The following is a 25,181-nucleotide window of genomic DNA, read 5'->3' on the forward strand; positions in this document are numbered from 1 at the left end:
GAGCGATTTGTAAGAAAGGATAAGATCCTTTTTAAAGCAGTTTTGGTGAGTCCTGTTTCAGTCAAAAATCACAGAGTATTTTGTGGTCCACACTGTTGAAAGCTGCGGATAGATCTAAGAGTATCAAAAAGTATCTTTGACCACTGTCAAAGCCTCTTAGAACCGTGTCCATCAGTGCTATCAGTAAAATTTCAGTATTGAAATATTTTCTAAACCAAAATTGGTTTGGGAATAGAATATTATTAGTTTCAAGGTGGTTCGTAAGTTGCTTCTGTATCACCTTTTCAATTAATTTGGCAATGAAGGATAGGTTGGAAATTGGCCGGTAGTTATTTAATACTGCTGGATCAAGATTTGGTTTCTTTAGTATGGGTTTTATTACAGCACATTTGATAATATCAGGTAGGCTGCCTTCATTTAGCGATAAATTTATTATTGAAGCAATTGATGATGCAATTAAATGAGCGATTGACTTAAGTGCTATAACAGGGATGGAGTCACTAGGGTGACATGCAGGGTTAAAATGTTTAATAAGGTATTCTATCTCCATAGCAGTGGTTATTTCAAAGGTACTCCATTTGTTCACTTCTTTTGAATTCATTTTTATTTCTTGTTTTACTGATGATGTAACAGTGGAGATTAATTTATCAGTTTTATTGATAAGTTGTAGAAGATTCATTTTTATTGGACTACTACTACATCAGTGACTAGTTTTCGAAAGCTGTGCTCCCTTCATAAGGTCTCTGTTTCTGAAAGACACAGAGGCAATGGAGAGAGGAGACCGGTTATTGAGTAGGGTCTGTGCCAGTAGGCGAGTACTAATGCGCAGACTGGATGGACCACATGGTCTTTTTCTGCCCTCATCTCTGTTTCTTTGTAGTGACATAGTTTTCTTGAGATATTTGATTAAAAAATGAGATGATGCGTCACTTATCACTGAAAACCATTGGAGTAAGATATTTTGCTCTGCTGTCCCCTCCTCTCTCCCCACTCCCCTGCCCCCAAAAGAGTAGGAGTCTCTGTCTTCAAGAAGGATAACTATACCTAATCATGCTGCAGGAACTTACAGGAGGAAGCTTGAACCACCTGTGACCTGTAGGGTGAGAAGAGTGTGTTAGTGTAAATTTCTAATCTATGATGATTTCACTATATTTGGGGAAAATATAGCAGAGTTGGTTTCCCTCAGTAAAAGATTTCATAGGATGTATCCACTGAAATTCAGCTCAGCCATTAAAGATTGCCCGGAAGAACATCTCAGGAAAATGCTGAGCAAAGTCCTATTCTTGAGTTGTAAATTTATCACCTCCCCCCATTCGTCTTTCTTGTCCTCTCTCTCCTTCTCTGTCTCTCACCTTAGGTAAGTCATTTTATCACCTCGTATATTGCTTTACTGTTTGACTGAATTACTATCCTGTTATTCTCCAAGTAGAAATTTAACAAATTGAACAAATGTTTACTAGAAGTACCAACAGTCAAAACAGTCAGCTTGGCTCTAATCCGTAAAAGAACCTTTTCAGTTGCCGGTCCAATCCTATGGAACTCTCTCCCTGACAACCTTCGACTTATATCAAACCGTAAAGAATTCAAGAAAATGCTAAAGATACATCTATTCAATGATGCGGACAATATAACTTAACTACAATAATACGATATACTGCTAAACCTTTATCATGTTTAAATTTGTTGTGTTTGACTATTTTAACTTATGTATGTATATTTGTAAACCGCCTAGACGGACATGTAAATGTCTTATTGTTTGCGGTATATAAAAATTTTTAAATAAATAAATAAGATCATAACATGATTTTTTTTGTTAATAGTACCATCAATAAAAGAACATCGGTTAGTTAGAACACATACTCAGGCCTTTTCTGTTATAGGCCCAAACCTTTAGAATTCCAGGCCTAAACATATACACACTATTTCTGATATTAAGAGTAATCGTAAACAGCTTAAAGCCTTTTTATTTTCTGAAGCTTTTGGTAGTGTCTAATGTCGTAGCTGAAATGTAAAAGATTTAAGGAAAGCTCATGGGAACTTATTTTATTGTTTGTATTATGTCTAATGTTTTTAATATACTTAAATGTATTTTAGTTTGGTTATTTTATTATGTTTATGAATTTATTTGATAATGCATTATGTAAACCGCATAGTACAATGCATTTGATTTGTGCGGTATATAAAAATGTTTTAAATAAATATGAACTGTCCAGTGATTTGACAGAAAAGAGGTCAGTTTGAGCCTGGGTGTAGTGGGATATACTGTAGGAGCAGCAAAGATTTTTTTTTTTTATAGCTCAGTTGGTAGTTTAAAAGTTTCAGAGATTAACACAAAGACATACCCACATAAGGCCAGAAAAGTACATTTTTCCTAGCGTGTAGACAGATGGATTCAGGACCAATGGGTTTATGCTCCCCTGCCAGCAGATGGAGATGGAGCAAGCTGAAGTCACAGTAAATATAACCCTGCAGTGACCCCAGCCCGCTAGTATTCTCCGTCTCCAGCAGATGGTGGATGTGCATCTCCCTATGGGGATTGCTTCAAGCTTTTTGGAAGGAGAAATTTTAAATTCTAAATTCAGGAAAAGAAATCCCCGCTCTCCTGCAGTGATACCTAATGGTCCCTCCCCCAGTTAAGAATTCCTGAGGTGATTTCTGTGGTCCCTCAGAGGTGTGCCTTGGTCCGGTAGCCAGCTCCCGGTGTAGACTTAGTTGCTTGTACAGCTGAAAGGCAGCAGGTGCAGAAGGCCGAGTGCTGTAGTGACAACAGATACCCTCTCCCCCCGCAGCTGGAGACCGTCTCTGTGCTCAACCAGTAAGAGCTGAGTTCTGGTAAGTATTCCAAAAAAAAAAAAAAAAAAGGAAAGAAGAAAAAGAACTTTACAAAGAAATGAGGTTTTTAGGCCTTCCTTCAGTCTCCGTGCTCAACATACTGTCCCAACGTTGTTCCCGCTCCCATTAGGTTTAGGGAAACTGGGCAGCCTGGCGAGTTGAGCGGCCCAGATGGGCTAGGCCGCGCGGTAGGCTTTTCTTGGCACACTGCGTGATGGACTACAGCGGCATTTTTGCGCGCTTGTATGTGCTTTCTGCCCGCTACAGGATGTCAGTGTGCACAGTGCATTGGTTCTGTGCCCGCATTATGTGTGCCGTGCAAATACGTTTTTTGAGCATGGTGATTCGCTCAAGAAGGGCATACTAATGGTGCGTGTGCTTTGACTAGCTTAGGCCTATAATTTGTGCATACAACTTTTTTGAGTGCACGCCATTTGAACGCACAATTACCGCCGCTCATGACGCCGATAAACAAAAAACCTAAGCACCCTTCTCTTTGTGTTGCCTGTCATATTAGGGCTTCTCAGCCTGACCTGGCTTCTAACCTGTGCCATTGCTGTTCAGCTGCTTAGGGAGAGTTGTCTTCCTCGGATTTTACTAAACCTGAATCCTCTCATTCTGATGATGGTCGGGTTACAGTTTTGGCTGGAAGTGCACCAGATCTTGGTTCTCCCTTGACTGGCTCCTCCACTGGCAAGGGCGGTTCTGTGGGACCAGCTCCAGTTCCTTCCGGGCTTGGTCTGGACCTGGCTCCTTTTTCTTGGGTGGAATTTTTTCAAGGCTTACAAGCCTTTGTTCAAGAGCAGTCCTCTGCTTCCCCCAATTCTGTCCTGTCGGACCCTCAGCCAGTGGCTCCTCCGTCTTCCAGTCTTATGCTTAAGCTCTGGGGCTCGCCTCAGCTCCCTGCTGGTGTTCCCGACAGGAATCCAGATGGCTTTGATGATGAGTTTGATCCTGGTTCCCTGGGAGATGGGGAAATTCCTCCAGGGCTGGAACCGAATCGAACCACATTGCAGTTCTTTCATAGAGATGAACTGCCAGCCCTGATTTCCCAGACCTCCAAACAGTTGGGTGTCCCTGGTTTGGATGCTTTGTCAGAGTCAAGGAAGAATTCCATTTTGCTTTCCTTATGTAAAGCCTCTTGTTTTTGCCCTGTGATGGATGCCATTCTGGAATTGATTGATCTGGAATGGAATGCCCCAGAGGTAAATTTTAAAGGGGGTCGGACATTGGAAGGCCAATACCCCCTGGATCCGGCTGTGAGAGAGCGTTTGCGTTTTCCCAAAGGTGATGCTCTGGTATGTGCCATTTATAAGTAGGTGAGTATTCCCATAGTGGAAGGAGCAGCCTTGAAGGATGTACATGATAGAAGAATTGAGGCTATTTTTAAGCAAGCCTTTGAGGCAGTGATGATGAATTTACAGATTGCCTCCTGTTGTGCCCTAGTGACGAGATCTTGTCTAGTTCTCTCTCAGGCGGTTGATGAGTCTAGAGAGAATTCCAGAGAGGTTATGGAGCCTGCTGCCAACTTTTTAGCGGACACAGGCTGTGATTTGGTCCGGACCTCAGCCAGAGGAATGGATTCGGTGATAGCGACCAGGCGTCAACTCTGGTTGCGAAATTGGTCAGCTGATACAGCTTCCAAAGCCAATCTTACCAAGATGCCCTTTAAAGGCTCGCTCTTGTTTGGGAGCGAGTTGGAGAAACTGACCAGTAAGTGGGGCGAGTCTCTGGTACCTCGGTTGCTAGAGGATAAGAAACAGTTACAGCGCCCCTTTGGCATGAGGAGTCATTTCCGGGGTTCCAGGCATTTTCATCCCTACAAAGGGACAACTTTCAGTGGACTCGGCCTTTTGGTAGGTCTCAGTCCTTTCATCCCTGACAGCCCAAGAGAGGAGCAAGAACAGGGGGTGGACCTTCCTGAACTTCCCAATGAAGGTTTGCCGACCCACCTTCTGGAACCAAGAAATAGGAGAAGATCTCCCTCTCTCTCTTTTATCGGAGGTGGGTCGAGATTGCGTTGGGCAAGTGGGTCCTGGAGGTGATCTGCGAAAGATATACACTGGAATTTCGCAGTATTCCTTGGGACATGTTCATGGTGTCCACTTGCCACTCTCTGTAGAAGAAGCAGGCAGTGGCGTTCACACTTCAAAGGCTCCTCAGACTGAGGGCTCTGGTTCCGGTGCCAACGTCTCAAGAAAGTATGGGGTGATGTTCTGTTTCTTCTGTTGTTCCCAAGAAGGATGGCTCCTTTCATCCTATCCTGGATCTCAACATGGTCAGCCATCACTTGAAGGTGACTCATTTTCAAATGGAATCCTTATGCTTTGTGATAATGGCGATACAGTCAAGGGAATTTCTGACCTCCTTGGATCTGTGAGAGGCTTACCTTCATATTCCCATCTGCTTGTACACCAACTTTTTCTACACTTTGCAGTGTTGAGGTGCCATTATCAGTTTTGGGCGCTGCCTTTTTGGTCTAGCCACTGCTCCCGGAACATTTTCCAAGATTATGGTGGTAGGAATCCTGCTGCACCTGTATTTGGACATCCGGCTGATTCGAGCCAAGCATCAGGTAGAGCACCACCTGGTGACACACAAGGTTATCTCCTTATCGCAGGAGCTTGGTTAAATGGTGAACCTGACCAAGAGTAATCTTCAACCAGCCCAGTCATTGGAGTATCTGGGAGTCCGGTTCGACATGGGACAGGACAGAGTTTTCCTACTGTAAAGTGCGTCAGTTGATGAACACCATACGCCCAACGGTGTGGTCCTACCTACAGGTACTTGGCTTCATGGTGACCACCCTGGAAGTGGTGCCATGGGCAAGGGTGCATATGCATCCTCTTCAGCACTTTCTGCTGTCTCGTTGGAACCCCGCAGTCTCAAGATTATGCAGTTCTACTCCACTTGCCAATGGACATCTGCTCCCACCTCCAGTGGTGGTTGCAGGAGGATCATCTGAGAAAGGAAATTCCCTTGTCCTCTCTGGCCTGGTTGGTACTCACGATAGATGCGAGTCTCCAGGGTTGGGGGGCTCAGTGTCTGGAGTTAATGACCCAGGGGCGTTGGAATGCCAAAGAGTCCCGCTGGAACATCAGTCGCCTGGAGGCCCGGGCGGTATAGCTGGCATGCTTGCAGTTCAGCCACAGGCTATGGAATCAAGCGGTTCATGTGATGTCAGACATCGTAGACAGTGGCCTATATTAATCGCCAGGGAGGAACCAAGAGCCAGCAAGTGTCGCAGGAAATAGACCAGCTGATGGACTGACCAGAAGGTCATCTGCGGATGATATAAGCCTCTCACATTGCAGGAAAAGATATGAGAGTAGACTTTCTCAGCAGGGAGAGTCTTTTCCCAGGAGAGTTGGTGTTGTCAGCCAAGGCGTTTCAGCTGATTGTAGATCGCTGGGGCCTTCCATTCCTAGACCTGCTGGAGACTTCTCGAAATGCGAAGGTTCCTTGCTTCTACAGTCGCAGAAGAGATCTATGGTCCCTGGGAATAGACACTCTTGTACAAGTCTGGCTGGAAGACAAATTGCTATATGCCTTCCTCCATGGCCCTTGCTGAGCAGGATAATTTGCAAGATCAAAGGCCACAGTAGGATAGAACTCCTGATGGTGCAGAACTGGCCCAGGCGTCCGTGATATGCAGATTTGCGATGACTCCTGGTAGAGGCCCGCCGCTCGTGGATCTGCTACAGCAGGGACAGGTTCTTCACGAGGTTCCAACTTGATTCTGTTTTACGGTTTGGCCCTTAAGAAGGTTGGACGATTAAAGCGTGGTTATTCCTGTGCGGTGATTTCCACTTTCCTCCGCGCTCGCAAGTTCTCTTCCTTGGCTTAATTGCGGGTTTGGAGAGTTTTTAAGGCCTGGTGTGAGGAACAGGGTGTGCTTCCTCATTCAGTTAAGATCCCCCTCATTCTGGATTTTTTGCAGGATGGATTGAATAAAGGATTGGCCCTTTATTTCCTTGAAGGTGCAGGTTGCGGCTCTTGCCTGTTTCAGAGGCCTGGTGAATGGTGCTTCTTTGTCATCTCATCATGATGTGCCCCATTTTTTTGAAGGGAGTGAAGCATCTTAGGCATCCTTTTTGGTTTCTGGTTCCATTGTGGAGTCTTAAATTGGTACTGGACTTTTTGGTGGATTCTACGTCCTACCACAGTGTAACGTTTCCTTATGGTTGTTGACCTTGAAGACTGTGTTCCTGGTGGCTATATGTTCTGCGTGTCAATTTTCTGAGCTGCAGACCTTGACTTGCTGGGAGCCGTTCCTTCGGGTGACTCCGGGGGCATTACAGCTGCATACTGTTCCATCCTTCTTGCCCAAGGTAGTCTCAGACTTTTATTTGAATCAGTCCATCTCCTTGCCATCCCTGGTTAAGGGCAGGGATGTGGAGGAGTTTCATATCTTTTGTACTCCTTGGATGTTAAGCATCTTGTCATATGGTATTTGGATGGTTTCAAAAGGCGGATCGCCTGTTTATTCTCCATGACGGGAGTAAGCAGGGCACTCCGGCTTCACGGGCTACCAAAGCTCGTTGGATTAAAGAGGTGATCACGGTCGTGTATGTGGATACTGGAAAGCCATTGCCTATCAGGTTACGGCCCATTCCACTAGGGCTCAAGCAGTGTCATGGGTGGAGGTTAGTCTGCTGTCTCCTGTCAATATCTGCCGAGCTGTGCGGTGTTGACTTGACCGCGGGCAGCCTTCCATCCTGTTAGGGAGTAGGTTTGTTACAGTCCACTGGTCCTGAGTCCATCTGTCTACATGCTAGGAAATGGAGAAATTACTTACCTGATAATTTTGTTTTCTTTAGTGTAGACAGATGGACTCAGCTTCCTGCGCTCAGCTGTTGCATGAGGGTGTCAGTAGTCCTCCTGTGGGGCTCTGGGTCCCAAGGGGTTACTGGTAAGTGTTCAACCAGTCCCTGGTTTGGGGTACCTAGAATCTTATGTGAGTTCAGTGTTTGTGGTTGGTTGAGTACAGTTCTGCTTATCTGTTTTTAATCATGTTTTTAATCAAGTTTTTGCTAGTCTGTCCACAGTTGCTTTTGAGAAAATGCTGGCAGGCTGGGGTCACTGCAGGGCTATATATACGTGACGTCAGTTTGCTCCGTCTCCATCTGCTGGCAGGGGAGCATAAGCCCACAGGTCCTGAGTCCATCTGTCTAAGGAAAACAAAATCATCAGGTAAGTAATTTCTCCATTACTGGTTATGCAATATATAAATTTTAAATAAATGGTACAGCAATAATCTCATCAAGTAGCGTAAGAGAGAACCTTGAATGGAAATGCCCAAATCAGTTTTATTTTCTAGCTTAACAGTATAATCTAGACAACAAAATGAAGAGATGATGCAGAGGTTGTATTCTACACACAAAGCAGCATTAGCAATCTGCAAAGACAGGAGTTTGTCTCCTGAAGACCTATTCAGCACCTGCCAGCAGTAAGTCTAACTTAGAGACAGACGTGGCAGCTTCAACAAGATGCATGATTTTTTGATTGAGTACCGTGACCAGATCTATAGCCTTTCATGGCAGGAAGGGCAAATGAGTTGGGATAATTTCCTGATGAAGGAGGTCCAGAGCTTTGAGGATACTTATTTTTTTAAAAAGCAGCATTTGTTTGCTATTCTCTTTTGACTGAATCAGCAGCATGGCTTCCACCCCCACCCTACCTCTCTTACCCACCAGCTTCTTTTTTGGAGACATCTTGTTTAATCAGGAAAGTCCTATTCTGGCTACTCCATAGTTTTTCCCCTATTTTGACCCCCTTCTATCTAGACCAGCTGTCACAACAACAGTCCTTGACCAGGCACCGTATGATTGTGGCTTCCTCTAGAACAGTGGTTCTCAACCTTTCTAATGCCGTGACCCCGCAATACAGTTCCTCATGTTGCGGTGACCCCTCGCCCCGCCCTCGCCCCGTGAGGGTGGGGTGAGGGCGGGGCTATGGATGGGGTTGGATTTTAGTGCACACTTATCATTTAATTATGACATTTATAATGTGAATGTAACTCAACTCACCATAGGTTCTCACATGCATGGCACACTGACCCATGATCGTCACGGGGCTAGATGTAAAAGTACAGTTTGTATCCACAGGAACCCCCCTGACCCACAATAATGGATGTAAAGCAGAATTATGACATTCCCCATACAACTCACCCTACAAAAAAGATATTCTGGTTCTAGTGACATCTCAGTAACAGCAACTCAAACTCCTTCTATTTCCAGGCTCAATAGCCCTACTTATGAAAAGACAGCAGTTTACCACCAATGCATGTCCTCTGAGAAAACACAACAAATAAGACCGATACAAACGCTTACATGCTAGCAAAATATCTCATCTCGGTAACAGACAAAGAACCGACCTAACATACTCCCAGGATCTGTAGTAATGCACATAAACTAATCCGCACACAGTTACACCTGTATTATGGAATACACTCAAACAGGAGCAACCCTATCTATGAAAAGGCAACACTACAAATATTAAATCAGGGTCCTAAAAACCAATACACCTCTTATTAGGAAAACAGAACTAGCAAGCAGCTATAGATCCCCACACAGAAATAATTGTAAAACTATACTAATAAGCAGAATAAATGTTTCAAAACAGCTATGAACATCCAACAATTAAAAACTCATAAAAACTATTAAACATTCTCCAAACACCAATAAAATATTTCAAAAAAGCAGACATCACACAATTAAAATGGCAGTCAAGAAAAATAAACTTAAAAAGCCACCTTTACTTACCCCCTCCAGCAGCTCTCCTACTCCCCTTCCCTGCAGGCCGTGGCACTCACCAGAAGCAGCAGTAGAAGCTAAGCTCTATACTTATGGTCCTCTTCCTTAGTGCCCATGTCTCTCACACACACACACCATACCAGTCATGCCCCCATGACCAGTTTCTGTCTCTCACACACCAATCATCTCCCAAACAGTCTTTGGCACACACACACCAATCACCTTCCTGAACAGTTTCTCTCATGCCATACACACACACACAGGCTTCCCACTCCCGTGTTCTACTTACATATATGGGCTTCTCACTCTCATAATCACTTTCTCTGTCTCTCTCTCTCTCTCACACACACACACACACACACACACACACACACACACACACTCTCACTCACCAGTCTCTCACTCCCATGCTTGTTCTCTCCACATGCACAGGCTTCTCATTCCCATAATCACTTTCTCTCTGTTACACACACACACCAGTCTCTCTCATTTCCATGCTCACTCTCCACGTGCACAGGCTTCTCATTCCCTGAATCACATTCTATCATATTCACACACACACACCAGTCTTTTTCTCTCACACGCACCATCACCTTACCAAGCAGTCTCTCTCTCTCATGCATGCACACTCACCCAGGTTTCTCACTCCCATGCTTTCTTTCACCCCCACAACACCAGGCTTCTTACGCCCATGCTTTCTCACATACCCAGACTTCTCACTTCCATGCTTTTTCTCTCTCTCACACACACACATCAGTCACCTCCCTGACTAATGTCTCACACTCTCACATACACATCAGTCATCTCCCTGAGCAATCACTTTCATTGTCTCTCACATACACACACACACATCAGCTCTCTGACCAGTCAATCACACACAGGCTGGCTGGCTGCTTCTCTCTCTTTCTCTCACTCACTTCCTCTTCTCCCCCGAGCACAAATGGGAGCTGCAGCAGCCTCCGCTGGCCAAGAAAGAAGAATCCCATCGGCCGCGGGAGGCTCATGCTGCTGTCTCCTTTCTCCATTACCGGCTACTTCTATTGCTCGAGGACCGATGCTGCAGCCGCTGCTGCTACTTTTTCGCGCGGCTCTCTCTCCTTCCCGCGCACCGCGATTCACTTCCTGTTCCGGGTCACGGGAGGAGGGGGGGGGCAGGCGCAGGAAGAAGAAAAGGCCCAGCCACGGGTGCACAGCTTCTTCTAGCGCCGCTGCCGTTCCCGCTGGGCTTGAACGTGCTGACAGCCCGGCGGCAACGGCAGCGGGAGAGACCGGGAGCGCGCGACACACCTGCCGGTGCTTGGCGGCGCCGTGGACTGGCAAAAAAACTCCCACGGCCCGGTCCGCGGACCGGTGGTTGGGGACCCCTGCTTTAGGCGACCCCTGTGTTTTGGGCGTTCGACCCCCGCCGGGGTCGCGACCCACAAGTTGAGAACCGCTGCTCTAGAACCTAGCCTGCATACACCCTGAGTCTAGCCCCTAGGTGACACTGTAGCATATCTAAAATTACCCCATGCATTCCTGGCCCCGTGGTGCAGAAGCCAGCCTTAGGAACGAAACCCAGGTTTCTCACTAGTGAGAAATTATTTTTCAAAGCTAAAACAATGCTGCCTTGTGTCAGCTGGTGCAGTGGGTGGTCAGTGTAGCTCCTGAAATATCTGAGTAGAGTCCTCTGCTGCTGCTTATGCTTAGAAATAACCAACAATGGAGAAAGAAATTTCACTACGCAAGAGAAAATTATAAATGTTTTTGAGAATATTATTGAAAAGAGAAGAGTGTTATTTGCTGGTAACAACGGAGATAGAAAATTCATTACGGAAGAAAAAATTATAAATGTGTTTTTAATATGTATGTGTGGATGGAGGTATGATGTTTTTTTAGTAGCAAATGTTAGCTTTATACATGTATTCCCTTTGTATATTTGAAGCAAAAAAAGAGGATTTGGAAAGGTTTTCTATTGTAATATTTTTTTATATTAAAATAAAGGTTTAAAATGAATCATATGTCATTATATGGTATATTTGATTGATGGTGTGATATATTATTAATTGCAGTGTATTCTTATCTAGAAATAACCAGCAGCATGTTTTAATCTAATGTTGGCTTTTTTGCGGATGATATGGAAAGGAGTACACTCACTGACTAAGGACTTACGGGAAGTCAAAGCCAGCATATAGCTAATACATGTCTTCATGGGAAGTGTCAGCTGATGAACCTGGACAGAATGTCTGTGAGGTATTGAAAGTGGCTGGCAACTGTAAAACTTGACTGTGAATAGAGAGTTATGACAGTCAACTGAAGCCAGCTGCACGCTGTAAGGTGTCAGCAGTGTACAGAGAAGTGCGACCAAAATGATAAAGGGATGGAATGATTCCCCTATAAGGAAATACTAAAGAGGTTAGGGCTGTTCAGCTTGAAGAAGAGACGATTGAGGGGCGATATGATAGAGGTTTATAAAATGAGTGGAATGGAACAAGTAAACGTAAATCAGTTGTTTACTCTTTCAAAAAGTAAAAAGACTAGGGGACACAAAATGAAGTTTCTGGGTAATAGATTTAAAACTAATAAGAGAGAATATTTTTTACTCAACACATAATTAAGCTCTGGAATTCGTTGCCAGAGGATGTAGTGAAAGCTCTTAGTGAAGCTGCATATAAAAATGGTTTGGATAAGTTCCTGGAGGAAAAGTCCATAAACCATTAAGGTGGAGTTGCAGATATCCACTGCTTATTATTGGGATTAGCAGCTTGGAATATATCTATCCTTTAGGATCCTGCCAGGTATGTGTGACATGGACTGGCCACTGTTGGAAACAGGATACTAGGCTTGATGGATTCTTGGTCTGACCCAGTATGGCAAGTCTTATGTTCTTAACACCCAGGAAAAAGATGTGGGCATCATAGTTGATATTACACTGAAATTGTGGGATCATTGTGCTATGGCAATCAAAAAAGCAAACAATGTTAGGAATTACTAGGAAGAGAATGATAAATAAAATGGAAAATGTCATAATGTCTCTATTACTTCATGGTGAGACCGCATCTTGAATTCTGTGTGCAATTATGGTTGCCACATCTCAAAAAAGATATAGTTGCATTGGAGAAAGTACAGAGAAGAGCAACCCAAATGACAAAGGGCATGGAACAGCTCCCCTATGAGGAAAGGCTAAAGAGTTTAGGGCTATGATAGAGGTCTACAAAATCATGAAAGAACTTGAACAGGTAAATATGAATTGGTTATTTATTCTTTTGGATAATACAAGGACTAAGGGCATACCATAAAGTTGCAAGTAGCACATTTAAAACAAATCAGAGAAGATTCTTTTCACTCAATATACAATTAAGCTCTGGAATTTGTTGCCTGAGGATGTGGTTAAGGCAGTTAGTGTAGCTTGGTTTAAAAAAGGTTTGGATAATTTCCTGGAGGAGAAATCCATAAATTGCTATTAATCAATAAGGAATAGCCACTACTTGTTGCCGGCATTAGTAACAGAGGATCTATTTAATATTTGGATACTTGTCAGTTACTTGTGACTTGCATTGGCCACTGTTGGAGACAGGATGCTGGGCTTGATGGACTCTTGATATGACCCAGTATGGCAGTTTCTTATGTTCTTATATTTGTGAGCAAAAGAGCTATGGATAGCAGAGAGAAAAGGTCACCTGTCTAATTTTCTCCAGCGCTGGTTCTTTAACCTCCATCTCATAGCACTCTGGAACCTGTAAACCTGGTTTTCTAATAGTAATATACATGGTTGGTAACGTAAATAAACATAGTAATAGAAGAAAAGTACCAATCGGCTCATTGTGCTAGTTGTCTTCCTCTCTGATTGTCTGTATTTTGGGGTAAATGAGCATTTACATTCCCATACTTAAACCAACACCAGCTCCCCCTATCCCCCACATCAGTGTCTTTACCCAGTCTCTCAATCCTGTTCTTATCACTGCCCTCTGTATCTGTTCCACACGTTTACCTTCTGTTGCAGTGCTACCCTCCACCATTTAAATTTGATTAATACGGTTTGTTCTTGTTTCTAGTTCAATATAGATAATATACAGATTGATTTTAAGAGAGCTGAGATGCTCAAGGGCCACTAGAAGAGTCAGTCTTTGTTGCTCTCCAGCACCTTCTGGCTGCAGATTAACACTATGGACTGAAAGAGCCTCAAGCCTCAGTCAAGTGCCAATTTAGCAGCTCTAGCAAACAGGGGATGTGCCTGCAAAATGGAAGTGGGGGGATAAAATGTCCATGGCTGAAGGCCTACATTAAAAAATGAATCCCTAGAGACAATCTCTGGGGATAGGGAAATACCTACAGTACCTGAATGTAAACCGATGTGATATCTCAGATTGAATGTCGGTATATAAAAATAATAAATAAATCTTACAAATCATATGTTGTTACTGTGTTGTCTCCTTGCTTCTGTATTAACAGCTGCCTGACTCTCTCCCTCTGTTCATAGGTTTTTTACCCCAGCAAAGATGGCACTAAGATACCCATGTTTATCATCCATAAAAAAGGAATCAAGCTGGATGGCTCCCATCCTGCTTTCTTATATGGCTATGGCGGTTTCAATATATCCATCACACCAAGCTACAGGTAAGCAGCAATGGTCCTTTGACAGCCCATTTTATTCAACTATGTTTGAACATATGCTGATGTGCACAAGTTTCCATATACCACTTACAGTAGACAAATATGCAATGTACCATAGAGCTTACATTAAGATAATGGCAAGAATTTTGAAACTGGTAGAGTTTTCCACTCAGCTGATAATTGTGTGCAGCTTAGGTGTGTCAAACAACCTTTCAAATTAAGTGCTATCATGAAAAATCTCTTTAAAATCTCCATTCGTTTATGTTTTATTTGGAGGGACAGAAGGGAAGGGTAGGGTTTGTCTTTACTTACGTAATGTGTGTTTCCCTGTACGTACCAGGATCAGTCCAGACACCTGGGTTGTGACTCCGCACCAGCAGATGGAGACAGAGCAAAACTTGTCGGGCACCCCCACATATAGTAAGGTGCCACCCACAGCTCGTCAGTCTTACTCTGTCTCCAGCAGATGGGGCAGGTCCACCCACAGTCTCTGGTGATCCTGGTTAGTTAGTTAGTCAGGAGATATAAAAAAAAAAAAAAAAAAGTAAAGGGAATTTATTTATAAGGCGGTTAAGGGGTTTTGTTTCAAGAAGATCCCGTCCAGGTCCTGCAAGCCTCCCAGGGGGGTTGAAAGGTTCTGAGGGGACCATCCCCCCCTGGTTGAGGCCGCTGTTGAGGGCTGAGAGCCCGGCCCTTTCTGGCAGCAGCGTCGGGGGTTGACACCGGGGAGCCCGGTTCACTCACCCCCGTCGGAGAGGAAGAATCAGGACCGGGGCCAGCAGCAAGTAAAAAAAAAAAAAAATTTGTTGTTCTTTGCTTTACGGTGCCGGCCGGTCGCTCTCTCTCTCTCGCTCGCTCCTGGTGTTCGCGGGTAGTAAAGGGGGGGCCGCCGTATCGCCGAAATTTTGGTTTTACTTGCCTTGCTGTCCGGCCGCGAGCCGCTGCACAGGGCGCGAATGCCACGTGGTTCCTCCTGCCGCTCGTGCGGCTCGGCGCGCTCGCGAGTGTCGAGGGATGGGCTCTGCTCGACTTGCGTCTCGGGGGGTGAAGGACCGTCCGAGAGCGGTCGGGGAGTCCGGACTCGGCCGCTGCGTTCGCCGCCGCGAGACGGACCCGAGGCCGGAGGCAGCTCAGAGCCGTTCCCGCTTAGCGCGGGAACGGCGGCCATCTTGGACACGGTTCGTGAGGCAACAAGGAAGGCCGTGGAGCAGGCCGCGTTGCCGCCTGCACTTTCCCCGCAGCAGCGGGCCCCCGGGGGGGCTCCCCCGGGGGGGGACGGATCGCCGGCGAGTTGCCCTTCGGAGGAGGCTTCCTCGGATTCGGAGGCCTCCTTATCTCCCGGTATCGCGGGACTATTGCATCAATTGCTGAAGTACAAAAGCTCAAAACGGAAGAGGAAGCCCGGCAAAGCCGGCCATCGCAAGAAACGGGCGGGGGAGGCCATCAGGAGGCCCGCGGACCCGCCCAGGGAGCGTCGGTCCTTGAGGGGGATCCCCCAGGACACCGAGTCGGATTCGGTCTCGTCGGCAGGGGACGAGCCGGACGAGAATCCGAGGGGACCGGACGCGCCAGCCGACCCGGAGGCGGGAGGCCCAGGGACGGCCAAGGGAACGCCAGCCGTAGAAGGAGACGACCCCAAGGTCGTCAGGTTGTTCAGGAAGGAGGAACTGGCTCCGCTGATCCCGGCCATTCTGCATGAAGTGGGAGTAGATGCCCCCCCGGTGGCGTCTCGGTCGGACGCTGCTAGGTCAGACGCCAAGATGGATCCTGTGCTGTTAGGCCTAACAGGACCGGCGGTGGCTTTTCCTTTTCACTTCTCGGCGACCGATATTCTATTCCGAGAATGGGATACTCCGGAATTGGGCCTGAAGGTCAGTAAAGCGATGGATAAGTTGTATCCCTTGCCGGAGGACGCTCTGGAGATGTTACGTTTTCCCAGGGTGGATGCTGCGGTCTCGGCGGTGACAAAGCGATCCACGATTCCAGTTACCGGGGCTACGGCTCTTAAGGATATACAGGATCGAAAGCTCGAAGCGCAGCTCAAGAAGGTTTTCGAAGCGTCAGCCTTGGGAGTCCGCGCGGCTATCTGCAGTAATTTTGCGTTACGGGCCGGGTTGCGCTGGGCTCAGGTGCTCCAGGCCAACGCAGGGCTTTCGGGAGAGGAAGCTACACAAGCAGATCACCTAGAGGCGGTGATCGCTTATAGTGCGGACGCGATGCATGACCTTCTTCGGACGTCGGCCAGGGCCATGGTCTCGGCGGTTTCGGCCCGCCGGTTACTGTGGCTACGGAATTGGGCAGCGGATGGGTCTTCGAAGGCTCATCTGGGAGCCCTTCCGTTCAAGGGGAAGCTGCTGTTCGGTAAGGAGCTGGACGACCTGATGCAGTCTCTGGGAGAGAACCGGGCGTTCAAGTTGCCTGAGGATAGGTACCGAAACAGGACATCCTTCTCAGGTAGGGCCCGTTTTCGGGGTCCACGGAAGTCACGGCAGCAGAGGTCGTCTGGGCCCGCCTACCGAGCTGGCTCTGGTTCCTCGAGAACATCTTCATGGTCTCAGTCCTTTCGCGGCAGAAAATTTGGGAGGCGAGACGGTCCCGGATCCGGATCGGGGCCGAAAGCCTCACAATGAAGTAAGGCTGGTCCGTTCCCGGCCGCCTGCTCCTCCGGCTGTGCCGCACGTGGGAGCCAGGTTGGAGCGTTTCTACGGGGAATGGACCAGGATAACGACGGATCAGTGGGTCCTTTCCGTGATAAGTCAAGGCTACGCGTTAGATTTTGCAAGGATGCCAGCGGACAAGTTCTTGGTCTCCCCTTGCAAGGGTCGAGGCAAGCAAGCGGCCGTCCGGGATACGCTGGAGCGGCTGCAAGACCTGGGAGCAGTAATACCCGTTCCCCCGGGACAACTCCATCGAGGAAGGTACTCCATCTACTTCATTGTGCCAAAGAAGGAAGGTACCTTCAGACCCATCTTAGATCTGAAAAGGGTCAACAGGTATCTTCGCGTTCCACGCTTCAAAATGGAAACGATTCGGTCGGTGATCGCCGCTGTACGGCCAGGAGAGTTTCTAGCGTCCTTGGACCTCACGGAGGCTTACCTGCATATAGGCATTCGGCCAGACCATCAGCGGTTTCTACGCTTCTGTATCCTGGGCCGGCATTATCAGTTCAAAGCTCTCCCCTTCGGCCTCGCCACCGCTCCACGGACGTTTACAAAGGTAATGGTGGTGGTGGCAGCCGAGCTTCGCAAGGAGGGGTTCCTGGTGCATCCCTACTTGGACGACTGGCTCATCCGGGCCAAAACGGAGAGTCAATGCCGACAGGCGGTCGAAAGAGTCCTGCAACTCTTGCGTTCTCTCGGCTGGGTGGTCAATCTCGCCAAGAGTCGCCTCGTCCCCACCCGGACGCTGCATTACCTGGGAGCGCTATTCGACACAAAGCAGGGCAGAGTGTTTTTGTCCCAGGAGCGGGTGTGCAAGCTTCAGAGCCAAGTACGCAGGTTGATGTCCCTGCGGTGCCCATTGGTCTGCGATCATCTCATGGTGTTGGGATCGATGGCGTCGACGTTGTCCCTGGTTCCCTGGGCGTTTGCTCATCTACGGCCATTGCAATCCGCATTGCTCTCCCGCTGGCGTCCAGTGTCGGGGGATTTTCACATGCCACTTCCACTCACGGATCCTGCGAGATCCAGTCTACAATGGTGGCTCAGCTCAAGCAATCTGACCCGCGGAGTGTCTCTGCTCATGCCCACCTGGACAGTAGTCACTACGGATGCCAGCTTATCCGGCTGGGGAGCGGTGTGCATGGGTTGCTCGGTGCAGGGACAGTGGTCCACGGCTCAGTCACTGTGGTCCATCAATTGCTTGGAGACCAGAGCGGTCTTGTTGGCGCTGCAGTCCTTTCTCCCTTTGGTTCGGGGGAAAGCAGTCCGAGTGTTGTCGGACAATGCGACCACAGTGGCGTACATCAATCGACAGGGAGGAACGAGGAGCCGGGCTGTCGCGGAGCAGACGCGGCAACTGATGCACTGGGCGGAAAGACATCTAAGCAGCATCGCGGCTTCCCACATCGCCGGCGTAGACAATGTCCAAGCGGATTTTCTCAGCCGACATCGCTTGGATCCCGGGGAATGGGAGCTGTCGGAGGGAGCTTACCACCTCCTCTGCGAGCGGTGGGGAACGCCACACATGGATCTGATGGCCACCGCTCAGAACGCCAAAGCCCCGCGGTTCTTCAGTCGAAGAAGAGAATGGGGAGCCGAAGGGGTGGATGCTCTGGTCCTCCCCTGGCCCACAAACGTTCTGCTGTATGTGTTTCCTCCTTGGCCTCTGATAGGCAAGATTCTTCGGCGCATAGAGATGCATCCCGCAGAGGTGGTCTTGATAGCGCCCGAATGGCCACGGCGTCCGTGGTTCGCGGACCTCCTCCAGTTGGCACGGGAACCTCCTCTCCGGTTCCACGGGGAAGCGGCGCTCCTGCGGCAAGGGCCCGTCTGTTTGGAGGACGCGGATCACTTCTGTCTCGCGGCCTGGCTTTGAGAGGAAACGCTTGAAGGATAAAGGATATTCGGATGCGGTGGTAGCCACATTGCTGAGTTCTAGAAAGCGGTCCACGTCCTTTGCCTACGTTAGGGTGTGGACAGTGTTTGAGGACTGGTGTAGAGCTCGGGAGCGGGATCCTGTGCGGCCCTCCGTACCGGATGTTCTTGCGTTTCTTCAGTCTGGCCTTGCAAAGGGGCTGTCTTGCAGTACTCTTAAGGTCCAGGTGGCGGCGCTTGGGTGCCTCAGAGGTAAGGTGCGCGGAAGGTCCTTGGCGCAGCACCCGGATGTGGCGCGTTTTCTTCGGGGAGCCAAACATTTGCGGCCGCCTTTGCGTTCGCCATGTCCTTCTTGGAATCTGAATTGGGTTCTTTCCGCTCTGTGTTCATCCCCTTTTGAGCCTCTGAGACGGGCGACGCTTAAGGACCTTACTCTCAAGACGGTGTTTCTTGTGGCAATTGCGTCGGCACGGCGTGTTTCCGAACTGCAGGCGTTGTCTTGTAGGGAGCCTTTCTTGCGCTTTTCTGCGACAGGCGTCTCGCTAAGGACGGTTCCTTCCTTCCTTCCTAAGGTGGTTTCAGCTTTTCATTTGAACCAGACGGTTGAGCTGCCCGCTTTTCCGGAAGGGGAGCGGTCTGATCCTGAGGCTAGACTGTTGAAAAAGCTAGATGTCCGCAGAGTGCTGCTCCGTTATCTGGAAGTCACAAATGCCTTTCGGGTTTCGGATCATCTATTCGTTTTGTGCTCGGGGCCAAAACGTGGTGGGGCAGCTTCCCGTACCACGATTGCGCGCTGGCTCAAGGAGGCCATTGCTTCGGCGTACATTCTGAAGGGGAAGTCTGTTCCTGCGGGTCTTCGGGCTCACTCGACGCGAGCACAAGCTGCATCGTGGGCGGAATCTTCCCACGTGTCGCCACAAGAGATTTGCAGAGCAGCGACTTGGAAGTCACTGCATACGTTTGCTAGACACTACCGTGTGGATGTTCGGGGCCTGGATTCAGGGGGTTTCGGTGAGAGAGTTCTGCGAGCGGGACTCTCTAGTGCCCACCCTCGGTAATTCAGCTCTGGTACATCCCAGGTGTCTGGACTGATCCTGGTACGTACAGGGAAAGGAAAATTAGTTTCTTACCTGATAATTTTCGTTCCTGTAGTACCAAGGATCAGTCCAGGATCCCGCCCGTATAGTCTGTTTTGGTTGGGAGTTCTGCAGAAGAGAGTCCGCTCGGTTGGCACTCTATGTTTGTTTTCTTGTAAGTTGGTTGAGGCCTCTGGTTCTGGTAGTTCTGATCCAGCCGGGGGTTCTGTGGATTTGGCCTGGGGTTTCGGGCCATCTAGTTAGTTAGTTGAAGTTCAATGTTGTGCTTTGACATTACGTAAGACTGACGAGCTGTGGGTGGCACCTTACTATATGTGGGGGTGCCCGACAAGTTTTGCTCTGTCTCCATCTGCTGGTGCGGAGTCACAACCCAGGTGTCTGGACTGATCCTTGGTACTACAGGAACGAAAATTATCAGGTAAGAAACTAATTTTCCTTCAGAATGCTTGAGCCTGAAACTGGAGTCAAAAGGCAGAAATAGCCTAGTGGTTAGAGCAGTGGACTATGACCTAGGAGACCAGGGTTCGAGTCCTGCTGTCGCTCCTTGTGACCTTGGGAAGTCACTTTACCCTCCATTGCCTCAGGTACAAAAAACTTAGATTGTAAGCCCTCTGGGGATAGAGAAATACCTCCAGTACCTGAATGTAAACCGGTGTGATATCTCGATTGAGATCGAATGTCAGTATATAAAAAATAAACGCATAACATAAAACAGGATATTATCCCAGGACAAGCAGGATCCTAGTCCTCACATATGGGTGACGTCACTGATGGAGCCCTATCACGGAAAACTTTCTGTCAAAGTTTCTAGAAACTTTTGACTGGCACACTGAGCCCACTGACCATGCCCAGCATGCCATGATTCCTCGAGCCACAGGGGTTCTCCCTTCAGTCCCTTCAGTCTTCGTTTTTCCGCGCTGCTTTTAGCATCACAGAGCAGGAGTCCTGTGTGAATTTTTTCACACAACTCTGTTTAAAAAACAGATTAAAATATCACTTTTTCTCATTCCCACATCGGAGTCTCTCTTCAACCACTGGCCGGTGAGTAGAAATTTTGTTTCCGACTCTTTTTGAGTTCACAAAACCTTTAGTCAGATATCCATCGACGGCTGTAGCAGTTATCATGGCCACAGGTTTTAAGAAATGTCCCAAATGTAATCGAACGATGTCGATTACTGATCCACACCTTGAGTGTGTTCTTTGTTTGGGTCAGTCCCATGATGTCTCATCGTGTCCAAGATGTGCAGAAATGACCGCTAAAGGTCAAAAAGCACGTCAGGAAAAGATGGAACACCTTTTCCACATCCAGCTATTACCTTCCACGTCGACATCCACCCATTCATCTCCGGCCGGAGCGTCGAAAAGGCTGGTTATTAAAAAGTGTCGCTGGAGGGCTCGGGTGACCGGTCGTTCCCAATCGCGGCATCGACGAAGTCAACGTCTGGCCTTGAAAAAGCCACGGAGCTACGTACAAAACATCGACATCGGCATCGACATTCTTCAATTCCGGAAGCCTTGTTATCGCCGGAGCAGTCGGGAGTCAAGAGACCTCGTCTACAGGAGACACCGAGGCCTTCTACACCGAGGCGTTCCCCACCCCTAGAGGTACAGGACATCAAGCCACCGCAAGGCCCTGTGGTAGAGCTGATGATGCCTCCACCGCCACCACGTATAGCTGCTCTGCCTGCATCAGCTATTACGGAGGAACTCAGCGGATTCATCCGCCAGGCGGTGCGAGAAGCACTCCAAGAATATCGACCATCGACACCGATGCCGACACTATTGTCGATGCTGGTGCCCGCGCAGATGCCGGGGCCATCCCCGAAGACAAAACAAGCACCGATGCCGGGACCAGCACCGATGCCGTTCCCGATGCTAGTACCCATGCCGGGGACTCCAATGCAGCCGGACATTTCAATTTTTCAACCTCTCATGGACAAACTCAATGTCCTCATCGGTGCCATGTCATCACAACCTCTTCCTACTAAGCCTGCAGGTATAGGAGATACTTTTGGTCAGTTCCCACTCGATGGACCTCAACCAGGACCTTCAGGACTTTTCAGACCAGTGGTTCCATCAGTACCTCCGGGGTCTTCTCCTACTTCTCCTTCCAAACATGCACCTTATGACTCCTGGGAGGAGAAATACACAGATTCATCATCTGAAAGCTTCATGTCTGAGCCATCTCCTCCTGAAGGAAGAAAAAAGTCCCCACCAGAAGACTTATCCTTCACTACCTTCATAAAAGATATGGCAGTCACAATCCCTTTTAAATTAGTGTCTGAGGAGGATACGAGGCAACAAACATTAGAAGTCCTTCAATTTGTGGATCCACCCAAGGAAGTGCTAGCCATTCCAATCCACGAGGTCCTACTGGAGTTACAACATAGATTGTGGGAATATCCATGTTCCATTCCACCAGTCAATAGGAGAATGGACACCACATATCTCGTACAGCATGTCCCTGGTTACCAAAAGGCACAACTACCACACCAGACAGTAGTGGTCAAGTCGGCTCAGAAAAAATCTAAAAGAGTACGACCTCATTCGTCTACACCACCAGGGAAGGATCATTTTTTCCTAGACTCTCTAGGAAGGAAAGTATACCAAGGAGCAATGCTAAACTCCAGGATTGCGTCTTACCAACCAACTTACCAACCAACTTACCAACCAATACCAGAGGAATCTCTGGAAACAAATGCAGGAGCTCAAGGATTCCCTACCTAAGCAATACCAAGATGCAGCTCAGGCAATTATCCATAAAGGACTAGAAGCTGGAAAGCATGAGGTTTGTGCTGCATACGATAGTTTCGAAACTTCTTCAAGGGTTGCAGCTTCGGGGATCAGTGCATGCCGTTGGGCCTGGTTAAAGGCCTCTGACCTCAGGCCTGAGGTACAGGATAAATTGGTGGACTTACCCTGTGTAGGCGACAACCTCTTTGGGTCAAAGTTTCAGGATGCAGTGGCCCAACTTAAAGAACATACAGAGGCACTGCGTCAGTTATCTGCGGTCCCACAAGACTCTTCTTCTTTAGCATCCCGTCGGCAACCAAGAAAAGATACCAGAAAGCCGTACTACAGGCCGAGGATATATTATCCACCGGCATCTAGGGCTAGATTTTCCCGACCACAGCAAAGATATCAACCCAGACAGCCTAGAACTACTAGGCCCCAACCACCAGCACAGACAGGACCAGCTGCAGGTTTTTGAGGCAACACCAGAGAACAAAGGCCATCTCCACAATCCCAATCCAAACATACCAGTAGGAGGTCAAGTCTCTTTCTACTACAACCATTGGTTTCAGATAACAGACCAATGGGTACTCTCAATAATATCACGAGGTTATCAACTCAATTTCCTATCAGTTCCAAAAGACTCTCCTCCAAAGCCTCTTTCGCTAAATGAAAATCACATCACTCATCTGCAAGCAGAATTATCCACCCTTCTGAGTGCCAGAGCCGTAGAACTGGTACCCCGGACTCAGCAGGGCAGAGGATTCTACTCCCGTTATTTCCTCATTCCAAAGAAAACGAGAGGCCTACGTTCCATCCTAGACCTCAGAAATCTCAACAGATTTCTACGAAAAGAAAAACTCAGGATGATCTCTTTAGGCACAATGCTTCCCCTTCTTCAGACAGGACACTGGCTTTGTTCTCTGGATCTATAAGACACTTATGCTCACATTCCCATATTCCCTCCTTATCGCAAGTATCTGCATTTCCTGGTGGGTCAACAGCATTTCCAATTCAGGGTACTACATTCGGACTTGCCTCAGCACCCAGAGTATTCACTAAATGCCTAGCAGTAGTAGCAGCAGCACACTTACACAATGAAAGTGTACACATTTCCTCTACCTGGATGACTGGCTCATCAGAAGTCAATCTCATCAAGGAGCTCTTGCTTCTCTCAGACGAACAATCACTCTGCTCCACTCGATGGGTTTTCTCATAAATTACCAAAAGTCCCATCTCACCCCGTCTCACCTACTTCAATTCATCGGAGCAGAATTGAACACCATCCTATCAAGAGCTTTCCTACCCGAAAGATTGGGCGAGGAAACACTCTCTTTATTAGCAAACTCGCTACGCTCGCAGAAACAGGGTGACAGCTCATCAGTTTCTAACTTTACTAGGTCACATGGCCTCCACAGTTCATGTCACTCCTATGGCCAGATTAGCCATGCGAGTATCCCAGTGGACATTGAGATCACAGTGGATACAAGCAATTCAACTACTGTCATCTCCAATTCAAATAACCCACCAGCTACGTTCATCTCTCCTTTGGTGGGTAAACAGGAACAACTTGTGCAAAGGCCTACCTTTTCAACAACCAGTTCCACAGATAACTCTAACTACAGATGCATCCACCTTAGGTTGGGGATCTCACATAGACAATCTCCAAACCCAGGGTACTTGGACAAAACATGAAGCAACATTTCAAATAAATTTCCTGGAACTTCGAGCTATACGTTATGTTCGACATGCGTTCAAGGACTGCCTTTCACGCAAGACTGTTCTGATTCAAACTGACAACACAGTCGCCATGTGGTACCTGAACAAACAGGGAGGTACGGGCTCATATCTCCTTTGTCAAGAAGCCGCACAGATTTGGGACTGGGTCCTGATACATTCCATGTTTCTCTGGGCCACTTATCTAGCAGGCATCCACAACATAGTTGCAGATCGCTTCAGTCGTCAGTTCCAACCTCATTAATGGTCCCTGGATCCCTTAGTAGCGACCAGGATATTTCAATGTTGGGGACAACCAATAATAGACCTCTTTGCATCAGACCTGAATCACAAGGTGGACAGGTTCTTCTCTCTGCACAAACAGAAACATCAGCCAGCCAAGGACGCCTTTGCTCGCCCTTGGAACTCAGGTCTTCTATACGCGTATCCCCCGATACCATTAATAACCAAAACTCTAGTGAAGCTACAACAGGACAAGGGGTCCATGATACTCATAGCCCTATATTGGCCTTGACAAATGTGGTTTCCCATACTTCTTGACCTATCAATCACAGAGCCAATTCGCCTGGGTGTAGCTCCCACGCTCATAACTCAGGATCAGGGCAGGTTGCGCCATCCCAACCTTCAATCCCTATCGCTGACAGCCTGAATATTGAAAGCTTGCTCTTACAACCACTCAATCTTTCCACTAATGTCTCTCAAGTGCTTATAGCTTCACATAAACCTTCCACATGGAAGAACTATTCTTCGAAGTGGAAAAGATACACTTTGTGGTGCACGCAAAAAGACATTGACCCTTTTTCCTGCCCCACACCCTCTTTACTAGACTATCTATGGCACCAGACCTCATCTGTAAGAGTACACTTAAGTGCAATCTCGGCTTACCATAATAACATGGG

At 47.8% G+C, this 25,181-nt stretch overlaps 1 protein-coding gene across 1 annotated transcript in view; it reads left to right on the forward strand.

Annotated features, from left to right (window-relative positions):
* Window positions 1-25,181, forward strand: part of PREP (prolyl endopeptidase) — a 488,637-nt gene that overhangs the window by 345,461 nt on the left and 117,995 nt on the right. Inside the window, exon 11 of the mRNA XM_029595338.1 lies at window positions 14,047-14,183. Coding sequence (XP_029451198.1) covers window positions 14,047-14,183 — 137 coding nt within the window. The remainder of the gene's footprint in view (window positions 1-14,046; window positions 14,184-25,181) is intronic.

This window comes from Rhinatrema bivittatum, chromosome 3 (genome assembly GCF_901001135.1).
Source record: "Rhinatrema bivittatum chromosome 3, aRhiBiv1.1, whole genome shotgun sequence".
Classification (NCBI taxonomy): Eukaryota; Metazoa; Chordata; class Amphibia; order Gymnophiona; family Rhinatrematidae; genus Rhinatrema; species Rhinatrema bivittatum.